The sequence below is a fragment of the Mauremys reevesii genome, linkage group 26 (assembly GCF_016161935.1).
Source record: "Mauremys reevesii isolate NIE-2019 linkage group 26, ASM1616193v1, whole genome shotgun sequence".
Taxonomy (NCBI): domain Eukaryota; kingdom Metazoa; phylum Chordata; order Testudines; family Geoemydidae; genus Mauremys; species Mauremys reevesii.
In genome coordinates, this window is record NC_052648.1 from 12434618 (window position 1) to 12458285 (window position 23668).

General features: G+C 62.1%; 1 protein-coding gene across 2 annotated transcripts in view; it reads left to right on the top strand.

Annotated features, from left to right (window-relative positions):
• NFIC (nuclear factor I C) overlaps positions 1 to 23668 on the top strand; it is a 144347-nt gene that overhangs the window by 34232 nt on the left and 86447 nt on the right. For both annotated transcript variants that reach the window (XM_039515593.1, XM_039515594.1), the window contains exon 2: positions 9531 to 10062. In XM_039515593.1, the coding sequence (XP_039371527.1) occupies positions 9531 to 10062 (532 nt within the window). The remainder of the gene's footprint in view (positions 1 to 9530; positions 10063 to 23668) is intronic.

Here is a 23668-nt window from a genome sequence, read left to right on the forward strand (position 1 = left end):
GTGGGGACCTGGGCCAGGGTGGGGCTCCAGGCGCTACCGTAATACACCTAATAGCTAATGTACAGTGCCTAGCACAGTGGGGACCTGGGCCTACCGTAATACACCTAATAGCTAATGTACAGTGCCTAGCACAGTGGGGACCTGGGCCAGGGTGGGGCTCCAGGCGCTACCGTAATACACCTAATAGCTAATGTACAGTGCCTAGCACAGTGGGGACCTGGGCCAAGGTGGGGCTCCAGGCGCTACCGTAATACACCTAATAGCTAATGTACAGTGCCTAGCGCAGTGGGGACCTGGGCCAGGGTGGGGCTCCAGGCGCTACCGTAATACACCTAATAGCTAATGTACAGTGCCTAGCACAGTGGGGACCTGGGCCAGTGTGGGGATCCAGGCGCTACCGTAATACACCTAATAGCTAATGTACAGTGCCTAGCACAGTGGGTACCCGGGCCATGGCTGGAGCTGCTAAACACGACAGGGATACCAATAATATCTTAACTCCACTTTTTATCTCCCTAGCTACTGCACCAAACCAGCTGTCACTGCCCCTCCCTTGCCCGAGGAGCCGGGGTTTGCTTAGGGATTTTAACCACCCCCTGGGGCGTCACACAGCCCAGCCCCGCAGGAGAAGGCTGTCCAGTGGATAGGCTCAGGCCAATCACGGCGCCTGCCCAGTTGTTTGCGCGTCCCCCTGGAACATCTGTATTTACGGCACATGAATTGGTCCCTTGTCCGGCCTGGCCACTAAGGCAGATTAATGATATGCGACATCTTTGTGCAGTGGAGATAATCCGGGAGCGGGGGGAAGTTGTCCGAGTGGCTGATCGGATTTCAGGAGCTGCCCCAGCAGATCCCGGCTTAATCCCGGCACAGAAATCAGCCTTTTGGGGCCACGGGGCTTCTTCCCTGGACCAGCCACCAGTGCAAGGGGAGGGGGGGTCAGCAGCAGCCCTTGAACAGAGAATGCAGCAGAAACTGGAGCTGGGACCCTTCTTAATAAGCAGTGAGGCACCCTGGGAGAACAAGGGCCCCAGAACTGCGGCTATGGGGGAGTTTGAAGGAAATGCCTCTAGGCAGGAGCTGTTTCTTCCAGCGTTCCCATGGGTTTGTGGACGGGGCCCCGATCCTGACTGGGCCCCGAGCACTGCTGTATTAGATCTAGCACTCAGAGCGCTGGAGCAGGATGGAGCCGTCACCTTTGCGGAGCTGATGCCCCATTTGGGATTTTGCTGGGACTTGGCCAGATCCCCAGAAGGAGTTTGTTCATAGTGAAAAAAGAAAATCTTTGTGTGTCGGAGCAGGAGGGGCCAGACCTGGGGCTTGTATCAGATCTTCAGAGTCGAGATATATTGACAGCGTTGGGGCAGGGGGGAGCTCAGAGCTGGGCTAGCAGGGGGCTGCGAGTCGGGAGTGAGGGGCACCAGCAGAGCTGTGGGGGGGAGCCCAGGGCTGGGATAGCAGGGGGCTGCGGGTCGGGAGTGAGGGGCACTGGCAGAGTGGGGGGGTTCTAAGGACTGGACTAACAGGGGCTGCAGGGCAGGGTTGAGGGGCATGGAAAGAGCTTGCCCTGCCCCTGCCTGCATTGCCCAACGGTTCCTCCCCCACTGCTTTTCTCCAGGGCATCCCCTCCCCCCGGCCTCGTCACAGCGACCTGCCATTGCTGAGGAAAGTGGCGGGTGGTCCCCCCCGGAGCCCAGCTCTGCTGCTCCTTCAGCCCTCAAGGGTGGGCGCTGGAGGGCCAGGTGCTGGGCACGGCCTAGGCAGCTTCCCCCCTCCCCCTTGGCTGCCCCTGCTGCCAGGCAGAGGGGGCTGCTGTCTGCCCCTCCTCCCGGCCGCAGGCTGCCAGGCCAGGTCCGGGGCGAGGCTGGGCACCCCTGTGCTCTGGGGGCCCGGGGTCGGCTGATGGGCAGCGCGGTGCCTGTTCGCCCCTATGCCTGGCGCTGCAGAGGGGCACGGCTGCCCAAGGGGGTTGGGAACCGGCCCGGGGGCCTCTGGGGCAGGGCGGCTGGCGGTACCTGGATGCTGTCCCCAGGGGCGCGGTGTGGTGGCCTGGCTGTGAAATGAGTCCAGCTCTCTCCTGCGCTGGGGTCCCAGGAAGCCCAGCTCCCTAACGGGCCCCTTCCCAGGGCCGTGGAGTCATGGGCAGGGCTGGGCCAGTGAGCCCTGGGCACCGGGTCCAGGGTCTCACCAGAGTGCCGGGGGGGGGGGGTGTCACAGCCTTGCCGAGGGGGACACAGTTATGGAGAGAGCCTGGCAGCACGGGGGGGACGGGACACGTGGTGAGCTCGGCCCCTCTCGCCAGCACCCCCCAATGTCCAGCTCTTCACTAGACACTCAACCCCCCCACCACCACCGCTAGGCCAAGGGGCCTAGGAACAGTGAACCCCCCGCCAGGCTGGACGGTCAGAGGGGCGAGCTCGGCCCCCGAGCCCGGCGTGGAGAGACCCAGCTGCAAACAGAGGTGCCCTGTGTGTGAGCAGGGCTGCCTCTGAGTGTGTGAGGAGAAGGGCCCGCAGTGGGTGCGTGAGGAGAGGTGTCAATGGGTGTGAGGAGAGGTGCAAGTGGAGGGTGTGTAAGGCGAGGTGCACACAGCAGGTGTATAAGGAAAGATGCCCATGCTGTGTGTGAGAGGAGGGGGTACCTGCAGTGGGTGTGTAAGGAGGTGCCCATGCTGGGTGTGTAAGGAGGTGCCCATGCTGGGTGTGTAAGGAAAAGTGCCCATGGTGGGTGTGTGAGGAGGTGCCCGTGCTGGGTGTGTGAGGAGGTGCCCATGGTGGGTGTGTGAGGAGAGGTGTCCTTGATGGGTGTGTGAGGAGGTGCCCATGCTGGGTGTGTAAGGAGGTGCCCATGCTGGGTGTGTAAGGAAAAGTGCCCATGGTGGGTGTGTGAGGAGGTGCCCGTGCTGGGTGTGTGAGGAGGTGCCTATGCTGGGTGCGTGAGGAGGTGCCCATGGTGGGTGTGTGAGGAGAGGTGCCCATGGTGGGTGTGTGAGGAGAGGTGCCCATGCTGGGTGTGTGAGGAGGTGCCCATGGTGGGTGTGTGAGGAGGTGCCCATGGTGGGTGTGTGAGGAGAGGTGCCCATGCTGGGTGTGTGAGGAGGTGCCCATGGTGGGTGCGTGAGGAGGTGCCCATGGTGGGTGTGTGAGGAGGTGCCCATGGTGGGTGTGTGAGGAGAGGTGCCCATGCTGGGTGCGTGAGGAGGTGCCCATGGTGGGTGTGTGAGGAGAGGTGCCATGGTGGGTGTGTGAGGAGAGGTGCCCATGGTGGGTATGTGAGGAGAGGTGCCCACGGTGGGTGTGTGAGGAGGTGCCCATGGTGGGTGTGTGAGAAGAGGTGCCCATGCTGGGTGCGTGAGGAGGTGCCCATGCTGGGTGTGTGAGGAGAGGTGCCCATGGTGGGTGTGTGAGGAGGTGCCCATGGTGGGTGTGTGAGGAGAGGTGCCCATGGTGGGTGTGTGAGGAGGTGCCCATGGTGGGTGTGTTAGGAGAGGTGCCCATGCTGGGTGTGTGAGGAGGTGTCCATGGTGGGTGTGTGAGGAGAGGTGCCCATGGTGGGTGCGTGAGGAGGTGCCCATGCGGGGTGTGTGAGGAGAGGTGCCATGGTGGGTTTGTGCTGAGGTGCCCATGGGGGGTGTGTGAGGAGGTGTCCATGGTGGGTGTGTGAGGAGAGGTGCCCATGGTGGGTGCGTGAGGAGGTGCCCATGCTGGGTGTGTGAGGAGAGGTGCCCATGCTGGGTGCGTGAGGAGGTGCCCATGCTGGGTGTGTGAGGAGAGGTGCCCATGCTGGGTGCGTGAGGAGAGGTGCCCAAGGGGTGTGTGTGAGGAGAGGTGCCCATGGTGGGTGTGTGAGGAGGTGCCCATGCTGGGTGTGTGAGGAGAGGTGCCCATGCTGGGTGTGTGAGGAGGTGCCCATGCTGGGTGTGTGAGGAGGTGCCCATGCTGGGTGCGTGAGGAGAGGTGCCCATGCTGGGTGTGTAAGGAGGTGCCCATGGTGGGTGTGTGAGGAGGTGCCCATGCTGGGTGTGTGAGGAGGTGCCCATGGTGGGTGTGTGAGGAGAAGTGCCCATGGTGGGTGTGTAAGCAGATGCCCATGGTGGGTGTGTGAGGAGGTGCCCATGGTGGGTGTGTGAGGAGGTGCCCATGGTGGGTGTGTGAGGAGAGGTGCCCATGCTGGGTGTGTGAAGAGGTGCCCATGGGGGGGGTGTGAGGAGGTGCCCATGCTGGGTATGTGAGGAGAGATGTCCTTGATGGGTGTGTGAGGAGGTGCCCATGGTGGGTGTGTGAGGAGGTGCCCATGGTGGGTGTGTGAGGAGAGGTGCCTGTGCTGGGTGCGTGAGGAGGTGCCCATGGTGGGTGTGTGAGGAGAGGTGCCCATGCTGGGTGTGTGAGGAGGTGCCCATGCTGGGTGTGTGAGGAGAGGTGCCCATGCTGGGTGTGTGAGGAGGTGCCCATGGTGGGTGTGTGAGGAGGTGCCCATGGTGGGTGTGTGAGGAGGTGCCCATGCTGGGTGTGTGAGGAGGTGCCCATGGTGGGTGTGTGAGGAGAGGTGCCCATGCTGGGTGTGTGAGGAGGTGCCCATGCTGGGTGTGTGAGGAGGTGCCCATGCTGGGTGTGTAAGGAGGCTGCCGGGGATTAACGGCTGCTGCCAATTGAGCCGGCAGCCTGGCGGTGCCGGGGGCCAGCGGGGATCCGGGCCTCCCTGCTCTCTTGCAGCTACGCTCCCGCAGGGTGCCAGGGACGGCCGGACGGGAGCAGCTGTCCAGAGTCTAGGGCCCAGCTTCCCTAGCACCCCCAGGGCTTGGCCTCGGGCCCCCACCCTCCTGCCGCCTTCTGCTGCCCGCCCCGAGTTGGATGGGCCGCACGGCGGAGAGCCACCACGGGTGGTACCGTGAGCTCCACTCTCCGTCCTGAGCTGGCAGCCGGTCTGGCCAGTCGCCACCTAGCTCTGCCAATGGGGCACGGTTGGGGCATCAGGTCGTTGCCACTAGGCACCGCTGTCCTGGGATGCTCTGAGCCACTGGGGCTTGATGGGGTGAAGGGGGGTTGAAAGTGAAACTGTGAATCTGCAGCAGGGGTGTGGGGGGTGGGCTCTCTGGGACTGGGCACAGAGGGGTCAGTGCCAGGGTGAGCCAGGGTGGGGGAGCCCTGGCTGTGGGCACAGCTGGGTCAGTGCCAGGGTGAGCCAGGGTGGGGGGTCCCTGGCTGTGGGCACAGAGGGGTCAGTCCCAGGGTGGGGGGTCCCTGGTCGGGGCACAGAGGGGTCAGTGCCAGGGTGGGGGTCCCTGGCTGTGGGCACAGCTGGGTCAGTGCCGGGGTGAGCCAGGGTGGGGGGTCCCTGGCTGTGGGCACAGCTGGGTCAGAGCCAGGGTGGGGGGTCCCTGGCTGTGGGCACCGAGGGGGCAGTGCCAGGGTGAGCCAGGGTGGGGTCCCTGGTCTGGGCACAGCTGGTCTGGGCACAGAGGGGTCAGTGCCAGGATGAGCCAGGGTGGGGGGTCCCTGGTCTGGGCACAGCTGGGTCAGTGCCAGGGTGGGGGTTCCTGGCTGTGGGCACAGCTGGGTCAGTGCCAGGTGGGGTCCTGGCTGTGGGCACAGAGGGGTCAGTGCCAGGGTGAGCCAGGGTGGGGGGTCCCTGGTCTGGGCACAGCTGCGTCAGTGCCAGGGTGGGGGGTCCCTGGCTGTGGGCACAGCTGGGTCAGTGCCAGGGTGAGCCAGGGTGGGGTCCTGGCTGTGGGCACAGCTGCGTCAGTGCCAGGGTGGGGGTCCCTGGTCTGGGCACAGAGGGGTCAGTGCCAGGGTGAGCCAGGGTGGGGGGTCCCTGGTCTGGGCACAGCTGCGTCAGTGCCAGGGTGGGGGGTCCCTGGTCTGGGCACAGAGGGGTCAGTGCCAGGGTGGGGGGTCCCTGGCTGTGGGCACAGCTGGGTCAGTGCCAGGGTGGGGGGTCCCTGGCTGTGGGCACAGAGGGGTCAGTGCCAGGGTGAGCCAGGGTGGGGGGTCCCTGGTCTGGGCACAGCTGCGTCAGTGCCAGGGTGGGGGGTCCCTGGCTGTGGGCACAGCTGGGTCAGTGCCAGGGTGGGGGGTCCCTGGTCTGGGCACAGCTGATCATGCCGTGGGGTCGCTTAGGGCAGGTCACTTGGCCTGGGGACCGCAGGATCTGCCCCAGCTCAGACAGGATCTGTCCACGTGCAGCCCTGGACTATCCCCCCTGGCGTCCCAGATTCCCCGTCTCCCCACCCCCAGCTCTGTGCAGAGCGGGATGCAGCCCGGGCTGGCGCTGCTGATGGGACCCTCGTCTTGCCCCTGGCCTGTGCTGCCCGTGCCGAGCAGAGCGCCGGCTCCCGCCCTGCCCCCAGCACGACCCTGGGAGGGGATGGGCCGAATGGCCCCGTGTCCGTCGGCTCGGCGGCTCTGGAACCGAGGCACGTGGCTTGCAGCTAAAAAGATGCTTTTTTGGTCTTGCTGCCCTGGCTCCCGGTTCGATTTTTATTTGGTTTTTTTTCATTGCCCACCCCAGGCACAGTCAGCCGGGGGCCTGAGAGCCCAGCTGGGCTTCCCCCTTCCCCAGTCATCGCTGCTCCGAAGGGCCTGCAGGTCCCTTCCTGCCCTGGGTGACTCCCTGTAGCCTTCCAATTCTGTGCTTGGAACGACTGGGGCTGCAACCAGGGGCGCTGGGGGGCTGCTGCGCTCCCCCCCCCCGAATCAGAGACTAGCAGGGCTGGAAGGGACCTCGGGAGGTTCTAGTCCCACCCCCTGCTCAAAGCAGGGCCAAACCCAACTAAATCATCCCAGCCAGGGCTTTGTCAAGCCTGACCTTAAAAACCTCTAAGGAAGGAGATTCCACCACCTCCCTAGGGAACCCATTCCAGTGCTTCACCACCCTCCTAGTGAAATAGTGTTTCCTAATATCCAACCTAAACCTCCCCCTCTGCAACTTGAGACCATTGCTCCTTGTTCTGTCATCTGCCACCACTGAGAACAGTCTAGATCCATCCTCTTTGGAACCCCCCTTCAGGTAGCTGAAGGCTGCTATCAAATCCCCCCTCACTCTTCTCTTCTGCAGACTAGACAATCCCAGTTCCCTCAGCCTCTCCTCGTAACTCATGTGCTCCAGCCCCCTGGTCATTTTCGTTGCCCTCCCCTGGACTCTCTCCAATTTGTCCACATCCCTTCTGTAGTGGGGGGCCCAAAACTGGATGCAACACTCCAGGTGTGGCCTCACCAGTGCCGACAGAGGGGGAAAATCACTTCCCTCGATCTGCTGGCAGGTAGTTATAACAAACATTGAATACCTGGTTTCTAGCCAGCACCCCTGCTTGGGACACCCAGATGACGCCCCAGGAGGAGCGGACTCCGGCCCTTTCTCCCTTTGCTGGGGTAGCTGGGTGGGAATCCAAAGCCGGGAAAGCTGTGTTAGTCACCCAGCCCAGGACACCCCCGGGAGGCGGAGGGTGACGGGAGGAAAGGGCTGGTTTTTTCAAACACTCATTTTTCAGAGCAGAACCACAGTCCAAAGAAAAATAATTTTTCCCCGGCTTTCCAAATTCTTGGGCAAAACTGCTGCTTCTCACAGTTCTTGTGTTTTCTTAAAAGCCGCGGGGCCGGATCCTGGCCTTCTCTTACGCCGCCGTAACTCTGCCGCTCGCCGTCGAGCCGCCCCTGCTTTACGCCGGGCCGGCGAGGGAAGGATCTCGCCCCCGAGTGAGCGAGGAGGAGCAGCTCCAGTTGTGGTTAGCAGCCTCCTGCCATGCGATCGCAAGGAAAACATTTCCGAAGTGCTGCCAGCGCAGAGCGGGCTTGGCGCGCGGGGCTTTTCCTGATGCAATCCCAATTAGCCTTAATCGGAGCCAGATTCAAAGCAGCGAGCGCGCCCAAAATGTCCGGGAGGTCTGGCACGAAGAACCCGCTGCCTCTTGGGTTTCATCTCAGTCCTAAATCGGGGTGGGGGGCGGATTTTTCCTTCCTTCGCGCACACGCAAAGGCGGCTGGGAACCTGGCTTGGGTGGTTTTTAATGGCAGGTGGTCCTGCAACACGGCTCCTTTTCCCAGAGTCCTAGCACCTAGTAAGCACCTCCCGGCACTTCCCCCCGAGCCACGGAATGGGGAAATCGGGGCTGGAGGGGACGTGCTTTTCTTGGTTTCGTTCTTGGACGGACTCTCTGGGAAACACTAGCCAAGTGGAAAAAGACCATCAGAGCGTGACTCACTCGCTGGAGCGGGGGCTGGGCCAGAAGTGGGGTGAATCTGGGGCGTTCCCTGGCTGGGCCTGCTGCTCACACGGCCGCTGGTCTGGGAAAGGGGGCGCTGGGCCTGGAGCCCTGTGCAGGGGCTGGCACATGCTCCCTGGCAGGGCGGCACATGGGCTCACGCTCATGCCCAGGCACTGCAGGTGGGCACAGAGACCCAGCCTGGGTGCCTCCGATCGCAGAATCTGATTCAGCTGGGGCTCAAGAATCCAGTCCGGCCCCTCCGCGCCTGGCACCGGGCTGGCATACACCTGGCACGGCCGTGGGGCGCTGGGCCGTCGGGGCGAGGGGAGGGGAGGGGGCTCGTTACTGTGGCTACAGCACATTAGGCAGCACCTCCCCCCTCTATTAGCTCCATTACACCTGGAACTGGAGCCTCTAGTCGCCGGCCGCTGGTGATCCAACCCCAGCCCCGCTCGCCACAGCGCCTGGCAACGCAGGTTCCTGCTGTGCTGGCCGTGGTGTGGGGGGGATCCAGATTCTCCTCACCCCCAGCCCCCCAGGCCTAAGTCTGGTGTAAGCTGGGGGGTGACTCCAAAGCAGACAGGACCCCCAGCCCCATGGCGGGAGCAGGCCCAAAGGGGGCTGGAGGAGCTCCAGGCTGGGCAGCAAAGGGTCTGAGCTCATAGCGGGCGACCCCACCGCCCCGGGGAACACGCCCCGACCCCCTGGCAGTGCCCTCGTTGCCAGGCCAGGCCCGGCCGGGGTCGCTCATTTGTGTCCATTAAACAGGGAGGATGATGAACGTGCAATAATTCGCTTTATCAAACGGCTGCAGCAAAATTCCCTGGGTGGGATCCCCAAGGCGCCAGTTCGACACCCCCCCCCCCAGACTAGCCTGGCCCTGCTAGGACGCACACACACTGGGACGAGAGCTCCGGAGTCCAGAGCCCCCGACTCTCCTCGCAAAGCTGGAAACAGAACCCAGGAGTCCTGGCTCCCAGCCTGCCCTGCTCTAAGCACTAGACACCACTCCCCTTGTATCCAGCAGCCCTAAGTCCCAGGTCCCCAGTGGTTAGAGTAGTAGGAAGCCAGACTAGGACTCCTGGGTTCTATTCCCAGTTCTGTCAGAGAACCCAGGAGTCCTGTCGCTTGGTCCCCAAGCTCTAACCGCTAGATTCCCCATCCTTTTCCATCGCTGGGAAGAGAACCCAGGAGTCCTGATGCTCAGCTCCTCCCCCCACTACTAGGCTATGTTCCCATGGGCCCTACAGAATCCCCCTGTGCACGGTGCCCGCCATGGTCCCGCCTGCCTGTCCTGACGGCCCGATGTGTCTGCTTGCTCCTGCAGGATGAGTTCCACCCGTTCATCGAGGCGCTGCTCCCCCACGTCCGGGCCTTCGCCTACACCTGGTTCAACCTGCAGGCCCGCAAGCGCAAGTACTTCAAGAAGCACGAGAAGAGGATGACGAAGGACGAGGAGAGGGCGGTGAAGGACGAGCTGCTGAACGAGAAGCCCGAGGTGAAGCAGAAGTGGGCGTCCCGGCTGCTGGCCAAGCTCCGCAAGGACATCCGGCCCGAGTTCCGGGAGGACTTTGTGCTCTCCATCACGGGCAAGAAGCCCTCGTGCTGCGTCCTCTCCAACCCCGACCAGAAGGGCAAGATGCGGCGCATCGACTGCCTGCGCCAGGCCGACAAGGTGTGGCGCTTGGACCTGGTCATGGTGATCCTCTTCAAGGGCATCCCGCTGGAGAGCACGGACGGGGAGCGGCTGGTCAAGGCCGCCCAGTGCACCAACCCCATCCTGTGCGTCCAGCCCCACCACATCAGCGTCTCCGTCAAGGAGCTCGACCTCTACCTGGCCTACTTCGTCCGCGAGAGAGGTAGGTGCCGCCCGCGGCTCCCCCAGGGCCGGGTTTGCATTGCGGGAGGGCACGGGGCTGTGCCCAGGGGCATCCCCAGGCCCGGTTCTTCCCTGTTTGAGGGACTTTGACCCGCAAAGATGAACCTGGGAACCAACTTGCCCCAAATTCTCTGCCTCAGGGACCGGTGCCCCAGCCACCCAACTCCCTGCCAGCTGCCAGGGTCCTCAGCCCCTCCCCACAACCACCAAATGCCCCCACCCTGCTCCTTTTCCTGGGCTCTCCCAAAAGGTAAACCTGTGTAAATGCCAGCCTGAGGGTGCCAGCTCCTGCCCGTCTGGAGTGGATCCTGGCTGGCGGGTGGTTTTGTCCTGGGTGAGCTGCCAGAGGTGGCTGCATGTCAGTGGTGGGGCGGGGGCAGGGCGGTTGTGTGCAGTCGGAATGCGGCATGTGCCTCCCTGCGGGATCTAGGCCCCCACCCACCGTCGCGCCGTCTCCGGGTGCTCCTCGGCCAACAGCAAGGGCAGCCCCCCTCTGCGGGGTTTGTCCTCCTGAGGGGCCATGTGGCTGCGGGGTGCATTGAAGGGTGGAGTGGGCGGCCTGGCAGCGCAGGGGCAGCCTCTACCCAGTGCGTCTCGGGGGGGGGGTGCTGCCTGGGTGCCCGGGGGCAGGGATCCCGGCCTTGGCAGGGCTGCATTCGGCTGCAATGAGCAGCGCGGGGGCAGCCGGAGGGACTGGGCCCGTGGGCATGGCTGGCAATGTGGGCCAGCAGGTGAAATGCCAGGGGAGTCAGCCCAGCACCGCCCGGGCAGTGAGAGCGGAGACAGAGCTGGGGGTGAGGAGACCGTGCTGTCACGGGCAAGGCCGGCTCCGTGCACAGAGGCACTGCTCAGAGCTGGGAGGCGATGCCCCCACGGGAAGCCCTGCAGGAATATCGGCCTCCGTTCTGCCCCAGGGAGCTCTGAGGTGGGGGGCTCCACATCCCAGTTCATGCCACAGTTTCAGGGCTGGCTGCTGATTCAGGGCCCCTGGGTTTCCAGCTCCCCTGATTTGCAGAGGCGCCGAGTGCTGAGAAAATACCGGCCTAAAACCATAGGCTGCAATAATCCCCATTGACTCCACTGTGGCCAGGATCCCCCAGCGCTCAGCCAGGGCCCGTGGTGATAAATCCCCCGGAGTGAGTCTGGGGTAGAGGCGGCTCTGGACTGGGAGCGACGGGCGGGGCCGGTTCTGGCTGTGGGAGCTCTGCTGTGGCTGCAGAACCAGCTCCCGAGGGAGGGGCCGGGGTGCAGCGCCCGCCTGCATCCCTGACGGCGAGGGGCTGCCTGGGCTTCCCCGGCTTTAGCACCTAGGATCCAAGGCTGGGGTTCTCCCTGGTCCCTGGCCATGCAGCAGGGGCCTGTGGCTGTGCTGGGGTGGGGAGGATGCTGTTGGTATTTCTGACGGTAGCACCCCCAGGCTCACTACGACTAAGCCCCGGGTTCTCCCGGGTATTTGGGCACCTCACTTCCATTGATTCCAATGGAAAGACCTTTGAGGAGCTGGACCTCCGGGATGGCTCTTCCCTGAAAAGCTCCCAGTCTAAATAGACAAAACACGGGAGGGGAAACTGAGGCACGGCCCAGGGACGTGACTTGCCCGAGGTGTCACGGCAGGTGCGTGTCAGAGCTGGGTGTCCTAGGCTAGAGCCTTAGCCACTTGTGTGTCAGCGAAGGTTTAGCTGGCGTGTGAAGCAGGAGTTCAGGTCTGTTGCTGGCCCTCGCTGGTACCCGGCTCTCTGACAGACCCGGTCCGGCGCAGGACATTTGGGGCCTTGGTCTCGCTGGCTGGCTCTCCGAATTGTGCCCATTGGTTGTGCGTTCTCCCTTCACCTCTGGGGTCCCGCTAGAGCCCTCTCCCTGCCCTCAGCACACGCTCGGGCCACGTGCTGATCCCGCCCTGGCCAGCGCGGACGGGGACAGAGCAAGGGACTGGATCGGCGGAAGGGAAGTAGCGTTTGCCCTCCGGCTGCTGCGCGGCTGGGATCTGGGGAGGTTTGCTGCAGTCAAGGCCATCGTTTGATTCCAAGACTTTAATCCACACGCGCTGCAGGAGATTTAGCCCCAGCCCTGGGAGCATCTGACCTGTGTCTGGGATCCCACTCAGAGCCCAGCACAAGCCCGGACAGATGGGAGGGGGTATCTGGGTGGCACTGGGGGTGGGAGCGTGGGACCAGAGCCCGGGAAATGGGGCTGACAATGCAGTGGGAATGTGGGTGCAGCAAAAGTCAGGACTCAGGACCTGGCTGCACCCGGAGAAGTTCAGTGCCTTGGCCTGGGATTGCTCCTTGCAGTGGACTGGTAGATACTGGTTTCCGCCTGAGGCAGAGACCCTGGCCCTTCCGTTCCCAGGCCAGGCTGCTTTCACTCCAGGCGGATGCCACAGGCTCGGGACTAGAGGGGCCAGGCCATGCCCCAGGGAGCTCATTGGAACAAGCCAGGCAGGAGAGGACTTTCCTGCAGGGATCTGTGCTGGGCTCGGGCAGGCCTCGCCCCAAATCGCCCCTCCCCAGCCAACCGCAGACGGGAGAGCAGAGCTCCTGCCCCCAGGCCCAAGGGCAGACAGACCCGAGTGGGCATTTCAGCGGCTGCCGTTCCATCAAAGGGGACCTGACAAGGCCATAAATGAGGCGAGGAGCAGCCCGTGGGCTGGGGAAATCGGAGAAGACGTTTGAGTTGTTAGGTGCTGTCCCCTGCCCCGCCAGGCTGGTGCTCCTGCAGCCGGCCGGGGATGGCAGGTCGTGGGGCTGGCGAGGGGTCGGGGCGCCGTCCGGGGAGCAGGGCAAACCCTGCTGCTGCTCCGCATCGCGTGCCTGAATCCTGGGGGGCTGCCAGGCTCTGGGGCCAGGTGTCTGTGCCGACTGGATTCTGCTTTTCTCCTGGGTGGGACCCCCACTGGGCTGAGATTAATCTCCGGTGGATTCGCTGTGGAGGCTGCTGGACACAGACAGGCCCTGTGGTTCTCTCTGGCTCCCCACCGGGTCTCTCCTGGAGGGGGTCAGCCGCCTACTCTGCAGCAGCCCAGAGCGGGGTGTGAAGTCAGCCTGCGTCGTCACCTTCACACGCTGGGCCCGGCTGGGGCAGCCAGTCGAATCTCACACCCAGCCTCTGGAGGGCGCCGCCAGGCAACGTGGTGACTGGTATAGAGCATGGCTGCTTCTCTCTGCCGGGGCTGGGGGTGGATGCGGCATGCCGGGGGGTGCTGTTCTCTGGAGGCGGGGTGTGGAGGGGTGCTTGGGGAGCCTGTGGGGAATGCAGAGAGAGCAGCTGGGAGGGATGGGACTGCGCCACCCCAATACAATAAATGTGGGGTGCAAATCTCCCTCCCTCCCATGCGTCTCTGCCTCCCCAGCACAAACCCTGCTGCATTGCGGGGAGCACCCCGGGGAGCTCCAAAGAGCCCCTCTCCGGAGCAGAAAGAGGAAACCTCGGACTTCACCCTCCTCCCTAGAGACACAGCAGGGCAGGCCGGGGAAGGCTCAGCTCTGAAGTGTGCCCTGGGGCAGGGGCATTGGGGAGGCCCCTGGGACCGGGCACAAGCCAGCCCAGGCCTGGGGAGCATTCTGCTCAGCGCCGCCTCCCTCCGCGGCTCCTGCAGCACCGAGGAGCTGGGAGCGTGAGGGCAGCGGCTGGGGAAGGAGCCAGGTCAGAATGTGTAATAAAGTGTGTGTGGAGGGGGGGGGAGGTCCCTGTGTTTGCAGAGACCCTGAGGTGCTGGGGGGGACCTTGGCTCGGATCTGCCCTCCGTGACCCTGGAGTCAATCCAGAGTCACCCCAGGTAGGGTGGAGCCAGGCCTGCCCAGCGCCCAGCCTCCCGCACACCGAGCTGCCCCAGCCCCGTGGCCTGGCCAGGGCGGTGCCCCCGGGGCGGCTCTGCTCTCCCATGGGTGCTGCGGTAGCACCCAGGGGCCCAGGCAGGGTGGAGCCAGGCCTGCCCAGCGCCCAGCCTCCCGCACACCGAGCTGCCCCAGCCCCGTGGCCTGGCCAGGGCGGTGCCCCCGGGGCAGGACCCGAGCAGCCCGCGGGGTGGCTCTGCTCTCCCATGGGTGCTGCGGTAGCACCCAGGGGCCCAGGCAGGGTGGGGGACCCCATCTGGGGAGACCCTGCCCCCCCCAGGAGACGGGGGGGATGCTCCGAGCTGGGGGGGCACCTCCCCCGCTGCCTCCGACCTTGACCCCAGGCGTCTGGGTCCCCAGGCAGCCGGAGTCACGTGCCCCGCCCGGCTGGCGGCGCTCAGCTGATAAGGCTCCGGAGCTGTCACTGGCCCCGGCCGCCTCTTAAGGTGGCGCCGCGTCCCCACTTAAGGCGGAACGGAGCCGGCCCGTGTGTGATCGGCGGGGGGCGCTGGAGGGGGGGGCGGGGCTGAGGTGTTCTGCGATCAAAGAGAAACAAGAAGGGTTTGATGGTTGTGATGGAAACCCCTGGATCTCACTGACGCCACCGGGTGTGAATCCAGAGTCACTCTGCTGCCGTACATGGAGTCACTCCAGATTTACACCACTGCCATTGAGATCTGAAATTGGGCTTTCTGGCCCTGATCCTGCAGGGGGAAATGAACCGGCCGAGCCCCTATGGAACATCTCCACGTGCCCATTATTATCCGGGAATAGCTATTGCTGTAAATTCACACCCTACCCTCATCCGGATTAGCTTTCAGGTGTAGACAAGCTGTTATGCTAGACCAGTGGGAGGGGAAGTTGAGACAGGAAGTGACTTGCCAGTGGACACACAGCAGGTCGGTGGCAGAGCCAGGAATAGAACCCAGGGGTCTTGGGGCCCAGCCGAGCCCCTGGACTCCTCACCCGTGTTAGGGCCACCAGACAGCAAGTGTGAAAAATCGGGACACAGGGGGGAGGGGGAATAGGAGCCTATATAAGAAAAAGACCCAAAAATAGGGACTGTCCCTATAAAATCAGGACATCTGGTCACCCTGCCCTGTGTAAAGTTAAGTGTGTGCGTCTGTGCGTGCCGGATCGGGGCCGATCCCCCCTTGTATCCCTGGGGAGCCAGGTTCCTCTGGCCTCACTGAGCCAGCAGCGCCGGTATCAGGAGAAAGGGGCTCCTGGGTGCTGGGTATGGAAATTATTTATCAGCTCGTTAGATCTGTCAAGGGCAGGGATATAACCCCTGCCAGGGAGCCGGTCTGAGCAAACTGGGACAGCAGCTGATCTCTGGGCCCTTGTCAGGCGCGGTTGCCCCTGGAGCTCAGAGCACTGCGTCACCAGGACCTGGCGAGCGGAGCCCCAGGACCGGTCAGAGGTGGAGGCGTCATTGCCCCCCCTCCATGAGACAGGTGGGGAAAGTGAGGCATGGACTTGTTAAGAGCCTCAGCCAAGGCCACCCAGGGAGGCAAGTGATGGAGCCAGCAGGAGAACCCAGGAGTCCTGACTCCTAGTCCCAGAGTGCACTTCCCCAGCCAGAGAACCCAGGAGTCCGGACGCTCCATCCACTGGAACTCAGGGATCCTGACTCCAGGGTGGGATTGCCTGGTGCGGGGGCTGGGCTCCAGAGGCTAATCAGCTGCACAGCTGAACCCGCCGGGCTCAGGGTGGGCTCTGCTGTCCCGGCTGCCCCTCGGTTCTGTTCACGTGTAAGGCCCAGCAGTGACTCGGGGGGGGGGGGGCTATGGCTGAGGCCAGCGTTCTCTTTACGGCTCCGCAAAGTGCTCCTGGGGGCGCTGGCTGGGGTCAGTGATGCGAATTTGGGGCCATTTGACCACTGGCTTCCTAAGATACAGCCCCCCAGAAATCTGTGTTCCTGGGCAGCGGCCCCTTCTTCCAGGGCAGCCCCTGCAGAGAGAGAGAGACCCCGTTCTGGGGGGGCCCGGGGTTCTCCCCTCCCCAAGCCCAGAGCAGGATTGTCCCCCTGTGTCTTCCCAGGGCTCCAGCATGGGGAACAGAACTGACCCTCAGAGCCTCCGTGGAGCTGGGGAGGGCAGGCTGGTGATGCGCTGCTGCTGGGCCTTTCACTGCTGTATCGGACTGTCCCACCTTGTGCCACTCTCCCAGCTCACCTAGACTCCTGCTCCCCGGGCCACTGCTCTGTCCAGGCCAGGCTGCCACCTTCACTCCTGGAGCCACATCCTGAGCCCAGCTCCTGCCTGCCAGCAGCAGCCCCCGCCTCAGGGCACCTGGGCCTTCTCCTCTGGAGATCTTAAAGCACTTTACAAACGGGTCATAGTCTTTGTCCCCATTGTACAGATGGGGAAATCAAGGCACAGGGAGGAGAAGTGACTTTCCCCAGGTCACCCAGCAGGCCACGCCAGGGATAGAACCCCTGTCTCCTGAGCCCTGGTCCAGGGCTCTAGCCACTAGGCCGTGCTGCCTCAGTAAAAGATTATTCCAAACCATCACAACCTGTGAGGCAGCTGGTCTGTACTTTGCAGGGGGTGAGGGGCGAGAGGCTTCTAGCCGATGCTGTGAACCCTGAGCTATGGGCACAGCTGTGGGAGGAGCCCCGGGTGGGAGTAGCTGGGGGTCAGGGAGCATTGGCCAGCCCAGGGGCGTATTATCTCCGGCCGCATCTCTGGAACTCACTGCATTTCCTGTAACGCAACACGCCTGGATGAGGCTCCTGCAGTGATGAGTTCCACAGCTCAGCCCTGCCAGGGCGGGCTCTGAACTCCTCCCCCTGCCCATTCGCCTGGTGTCCCGGGTCTGTGCGGGGGGACGGCCCAGCCATCATGCCCCCCTTGCCTGCCCGCCCCCCGCCTGCCGGCACTGCCAGCTCTCAGCTGCTTCGGTTCCGTGGAGTCGGCCCCTCCCCTCTGCCCCGTAGCCAGCCCCTCACACGGCCCCTCCCCTGTGCCCCATAGCCAGCCCCTCACACGGCCCCTCCCCTGTGCCCCATAGCCAGCCCCTCACACGGCCCCTCCCTCTGCCCCATAGCCAGCCCCTCACACAGCCCCTCCCCTCTGCCCCTGGTCCGAGAATTGAAACCGGATATCGTAGGAATAACCGAAACATGGTGGAACGGTAGCCATGCCTGGAGTACAGGTATGGAAGGGTATGTGCTGTTTAGGAAAGACCGAAACAAAGGTAAAGGTGGGGGAGTAGCATTGTATGTCAATAATGAGGTGAAATGTAACGAAATAACTAGCAATGCAATGGATAATACGGAGTCTGTTTGGGCAATGGTGACATTGGGGAAGAAAACTACTAGAGCGTCCCCTGGGATAGTGATTGGGGTGTGCTATAGACCACCGGGATCTAGCCTGGATATGGATAAAGAGCTCTTTAATGTTTTTAAGGAGGTAAATACTAATAGGAACTGTTTGATCATGGGGGACTTTAACTTCCCGGATATAGATTGGGGAACAAATGCTAGTAATAATAATAGGGCTCAGCTTTTCCTAGACGTGATAGCTGATGAATTCCTTCATCAAGTAGTTGCTGAACCGACAAGGGGGGATGCCATTTTAGATCTGATTTTGGTGAGTAACGAGGACCTTGTTGAGGAAATAGTTGTAGGGGACAGCCTTGGCTCGAGTGATCATGAGCTAATTCAGTTCAAAATAAATGGAAGGATAAACAAAATTGCATCTGAGACTAAGGTTTACGATTTCAAAAGGGCTAACTTTACTAAATTGAGGCGACTAGTTAGGGAAGTGGATTGGACTAACATATTTAGGGATCTAAAGGCGGAAGACGCCTGGGGTTACTTCAGGTTGAAGTTGCAGGAGCTGTCAGAGGCCTGTATCCCGAGAAAGGGAAAACAGTTCGTAGGTAGCAGTTTTAGACCGAGCTGGATGAGCAAGCGTCTCAGAGGGGTGATTAAGAAAAAACAGAAAGCGTACAAGGAGTGGAAAATGGGAGGGATCAGCAAAGAAACCTACCTTATTGAGGTCAGAGGGTGTAGGGAAGCAGTGAGAAAGGCAAAGAGCCGGGTGGAGATGGACCTAGCGAAGGGGATTAAAACCAATAGCAAAAGGTTTTTTAGCCATATAAATAGGAAGAAAACCAAGAAGGAAGAAGTGGGACCGCTTAAAACTTTAGACGGAGTGGAGATTAGGGATAATCTTGGCATGGCACAATATCTAAACGAATATTTTGCCTCGGTCTTTAATGAGGCTAATGAAGGGCTAAGGAATAGTGGTAGAGGGACTGATGGGAATGAAGATATGGGAGTAGACATTACGGTATCTGAGGTGGAAGCCAAACTTGAACAGCTTAACGGAAGTAAATCAGGGGGCCCGGATAATCTTCATCCTAGAATATTAAGGGAATTGGCGAGTGAAATTGCAAACCCGTTAGCGATGATTTTTAATAAATCTCTAAACTCGGGGGTTGTACCGTTTGACTGGAGATTAGCTAATATAGTTCCTATATTCAAGAAGGGGAAATAAAGTGACCCAGGTAACTACAGGCCTGTTAGTTTAACATCTGTAGTATGCAAAGTCATGGAAAAAATTTTAAAGGAGAGAGTGGTTACGGACCTTGAGGCCGATGGCAACTGGGACAAATTACAGCATGGTTTTACGAAAGGTAGATCGTGCCAAACCAACCTGATCTCCTTTCTCCTTGAGAAAGTGACAGATTTTTTAGACAAGGGAAATGCGGTGGATCTAATATATCTTGATTTCAGTAAGGCGTTTGATACGGTACCGCATGAGGAATTACTGGTTAAATTGGAAAAGATGGGGATCGAAATGAAAATCCAGAGGTGGATAAGGAGCTGGTTAAAGGGGAGACTGCAGAGGGTCGTATTGAAGGGTGATCTGTCGGGTTGGAGGGGGGTTACCAGTGGAGTTCCTCAAGGTTCGGTTTTGGGTCCGATTTTATTTAATCTATTTATCGCTGACCTCGGAACCAAAAGTAGGAGTGGGCTGATAAAGTTTGCGGATGACACAAGTTGGGAGGTATTGCCAATTCGGAAAAGGATCGGGATATCCTCCAGGGAGATTTGGATGACCTTGTAAACTGGAGTATTAGTAACAGGATGAAATTCAATAATGAGAAGCGTAAGGTTATGCATTTAGGGATGACTAACAAGAATTTTAGTTATAAGCTGGGGACGCACCAGTTGGAAGTAATGGAGGAGGAGAAGGACCTAGGAGTCCTGGTTGATCGTAGGATGACTATGAGTAGGCAATGTGATGTGGCTGTTAAAAAAGCTAATGCGGTCTTGGGATGCATTAGGCGAGGTATTTCTAGTAGAGATAAGGAGGTGCTAGTCCCGTTATATAAGGCGTTGGTGAGACCTCATTTGGAGTATTGTGTGCAGTTTTGGTCTCCCATGTTTAAGAAGGATGAATTCAAACTGGAACGGGTACAAAGAAGGGCCACTAGAATGATCCGAGGAATGGAAGGCCTGTCGTATGAAAGGAGACTTGAGGAGCTCAGTTTGTTTTCCTTAACCAAAAGAAGGATAAGAGGAGATATGATTGCACTCTTTAAATATATCAGAGGGATAAATACCAGGAAGGAGAGGAATTATTTCAGCTCAGTGCTAATGTGGACACGAGGACAAACGGATATAAATTGTCAGTCAGGAAATTTAGGCTTGAAATTAGACGAAGGTTTCTAACCATCAGAGGAGTGCAATTCTGGAACAGCCTACCGAGGGAAACAGTGGGGGCGAAGGACCTCCATGACTTTAAGATTAAGCTAGATAAGTTTATGGAGGGGATGGTATGATAGGATAACGGGTTTAGTCAATAGGTCAATAACGTGCCACACTGGTAATTAGTACAAAGGGTCAATGTTGGGATATTGTTAGCCTTTTCCAGAGGGTCTGGCTGGAGAGTCTTGCCCACATGCTCGGGGTTCAGCTGATCGCCATATTTGGGGTCGGGAAGGAATTTTCCTCCAGGGTAGATTGGCAGTGGCCCTGGAGGTTTTTCGCCTTCCTCCGAAGTATGGGGCAGGGGTCGCTTGCTGGTGGATTATCTGCTACTTGAAGTCTTTAAATCATGATTTGGAGCATTCAACTGCAGAGTCAAGGGAGAGAATTAGTTCATGAGTGGGTGGATCGGCTTATGTGGCCTGCATCTTGCGGGAGGTCAGACTAGATGATCATAATGGTCCCTTCTGATCTTGAATTCTATGATTCTATGCCCCATAGCCAGCCCCTCACACGCCCCCTCCCCTCTGCCCCATAGCCAGCCCCTCACACGGCCCCTTCCCTCTGCCCCATAGCCAGCCCCTCTCACGCCCCTCTCCGCCCCATAGCCAGCCCCTCTCACGCCCCCTCCCCTCTGCCCCATAGCCAGCCCCTCACACGGCCCCTTCCCTCTGCCCCATAGCCAGCCCCTCTCACGCCCCCCTCCGTCCCATAGCCAGCCCCTCTCATGCCCCCTCCCCTCTGTCCCATAGCCAGCCCCTCACACGGCCCCTCCCCTCTGTTCCATAGCCAGCCTCTCACGCCCCTCTGCCCCATAGCCAGCCCCTCACACAGCCCCCTCCCAGCATGGCAGAGACGGACTCACCCCCCAGGGCTCTCGCTCAGGCCTGGCCCCCAGCCTGTCTCTGTCTCACTCGCGCCCCTTTCACTCCCACCCGCCCCCCAGGCCAGGTGACCCAGGCTGATCCCATCACTGCCCCCAGGCAGCCCCCCCGAAATGTGACACCCCCCCAGAGAGCGACCGATGGGGAGAATGGGAGTCCAGGCCCCAGCCCCCCGGCCTCCCTCTCCTTGGGGGAGAATTAGGCCCGTGGCTAAGCCATGCGGACGCTGGACATTTCGCCCCCACCCCAGCTCCTGCTGCAACGAAAGGGTTAAGGCCGGGTGAGGGCTCGTTAACCTGGCACCTCCCTGGTCCCCGTTATCAGCCGGGAGCAGCCTGCGTCCCCCCCCCCCCCAGCCCGCTGCACCAATAACGGACTGAGCCCAGCGCTGGGCCTTCCACCCACCCCAGGATTCTTTGCCCCCCGCAGCCCCCCAGTCCCATCTCTCCCCACACAGCTCCTCTGGCCCCTCCCGCCAGGGACCCCTGTGTGTCCATCACACTTTGTTGTCCCGAGCCCCCAGCCTGGCCTCATCCCCTCCCTGCCACGGCCGTAGCGCTGCCCTTCGAGGGACTGGGAGCAGTGACCCGTCCTTGAGGAAGCCCCCTGCAGGCAGGATTGTCCCCATTTTACAGATGGGGAAACCGAGGCACGGATAGACTCAACCCAGGCCCCATCTCCAGGCGCCCCTGGGGCCTCAGGAAAGTTTGGATCCAGGCTTCACCACGTTAATGAGGCGACTTGTCTGAGGTTACAGAGAGTCGATGGCAGAGCCCTAGAGGGAACTTTTGGTCCTGTGCCCCATGGCTCCCTGCCCTGGCCATTAGCCCCCACTGCCCTCCCAGAGCCGGGGAGAGAACCCAGGCGTCCGGGCTCCCTGCTCTAAGCCATCCTGCCCCTGCCCCTGCAGGCGGAGCTGGGAACAGAGGCTGAGGTGCCACCTCCCCCCTTTGCTTTACAACCGCCGAGGAGGGGGGTGGGTGGGTCCATTTCTGTTACTGGGGGGGGGGCACGTTCCACCAGGCGAAGACAGGCCCTTATTGTGTGGGGCAGCCCCCCAGCGGCGCCCAGCCCTAGCACTGCCCCCCACCCCCCGCACACACGGGCAGCTGTTTGCTCGAGGCCAAGGAGAGAGGCGAGAGCCTTGGCCAGAGCTTCAAAGGCCTGGCTGGGCCGCGGCAGGGAGCAGGCCGGACACCAGCCAGGCTGGGCACAGCTACAGCGTCCCCAGGGCCCAGGCACAACCTGCGGAGTTGCCCTCCTTTCCTGGCACAGAGCCCTGGGCCCCCGGCTCGCCCAGCGAGGTGTTGGCGAGTGGGGAGCCCCCAGTGAGTCCGAAACGCCCCCAGACCCCGCCCCCAGCGTGGGACCTGCCCTGGCCCGGATAACGTACCGCGAGCAGGGCTCCCTGCCCCTGGACAGCTGCAGTCACCCCGGGGGAAGACCCTGGGTGCCCCCAGGCTGGGGTCGCAGAGAATCCCCAGGGCACAGCCCCACCCATGTTCCCCAGCCCGCTGTGCCCTGGGGGCGCTGGCTCAGCCCCCAGGGTGGGGTGATCTGACTGCGCCCTGTCACACAGGGCGAGAGCGCGGGGCCGGGCGGCCGAGGGCCGGTGCCAAGGGGGGTAGGGGACGTGCCGAGGGGGTGGGGGAGCCCCGTGATGTCGCTGCCTCCGAGGGTGGTTGGAAAGGCTGGGCCCCAGCTGCTAACAGGCGGGTCAGCGCCATGCTTGAGGGCGCTCAGCCGGGACCCCCCAGGGCTTCTCACGGGCTCCCTGCTGAGGCGCTGGAGCTTCGGGGTGCTGGGCAGAGCTGGCCAGGGAGGCAGAACCCCCCTTGCTGGTGCCAGGCTCAGGGGAGAGCACAGGCCATGCGGGATTAGTCGTGGGCACAGTTTGTCCAAGGAGCCATCACTGCTATCAGTCAGCAAGGGTGTGTGGGATCCGGGGCTGGGCTGCGGGGGGCTGCAGGTCGGGAGTGAGGGGCACCGGCAGAGCTGGGGGGCCCAGGGCTGGGCTAGCAGGGGCTGCAGGTCGGGAGTGAGGGGCACCAGCAGAGCTGTGGGGGGATCCCAGGGCTGGGCTGGCAGGGGGCTGCAGCTCGGGAGTGAGGGGCACCGGCAGAGCTGTGGGGCCCAGGGCTGGGCTAGCAGGGGCTGCAGGTCGGGAGTGAGGGGCACCGGCAGAGCTGGGTGGGAGCCCAGGGCTGGGCTAGCAGGGGGCTGCGGGTCGGGAGTGAGGGGCACCGGCAGAGCTGCGGGGGGCCCAGGGCTGTCAGGGGCTGCGGGTCAGGAGTGAGGGGCACCGGCAGAGCTGGGGGGGAGCCCAGGGCTGGGCTGTCAGGGGCTGCGGGTCAGGAGTGAGGGGCACCGGCAGAGCTGGGGGGGAGCCCAGGGCTGGGCTGGCAGGGGCTGCGGGTCAGGAGTGAGGGGCACCGGCAGAGCTGGGGGGGAGCCCAGGGCTGGGCTGGCAGGGGCTGTGGGTCGGGAGTGAGGGGCACCGGCAGAGCTGCGGGGGGCCCAGGGCTGGGCTGGCAGGGGGCTGTGGGTCGGGACTGAGCGCTGGGAGCTGCTTTCTCCCTTTCCCCCTGTGGCGCAGGAGGGAGGGGGGTGGGTTGACCTGGGAATGTCGTTTAGTTTTACTGGGGCTGTCTGTGTGGGGGAGGGGAGAGCAGTGACTTCAGGTGAGGGACGGTACCTGAGCCAGGAGGGGGGGTGGGGCGAGTCGACACCTTTGCCTGGGGAACTGGACAAAGGGAGGGGGAGAGGAGGGGGGAGCCGGCTGGGGGGGGTTTGGTTCAGCTTTGGGCTGGCTGGGAAGAGGCAGGACCCCCAAGTCTGGGGTCTGAGCTCCCTGCCCCCCCGAGGGACCTGGCTGGGGGGTCCTGGCTGTACCCACAAGCCCTGCTGGGGGCTGTTCCCGTCGTCTAACAAACCTTCCGTGTCACTGGCCGGCTGAGAGTCGCGGGGAATCGCAGGACGGGGGGTGCAGGGCCCTGACTCCCCCACACTCCGTGACCCCCCCCCCCTGCTCTTTCTCTGCCCCTCTCCTGAAGGCAGAAGCAGCCCTGGAGCCTGGGCAGCAGTTTCCCTCCCTCGGCATCGGCCTGAGAGCCCCCCAGTGCCGTGCTGGGGGGTGGCCTGGCT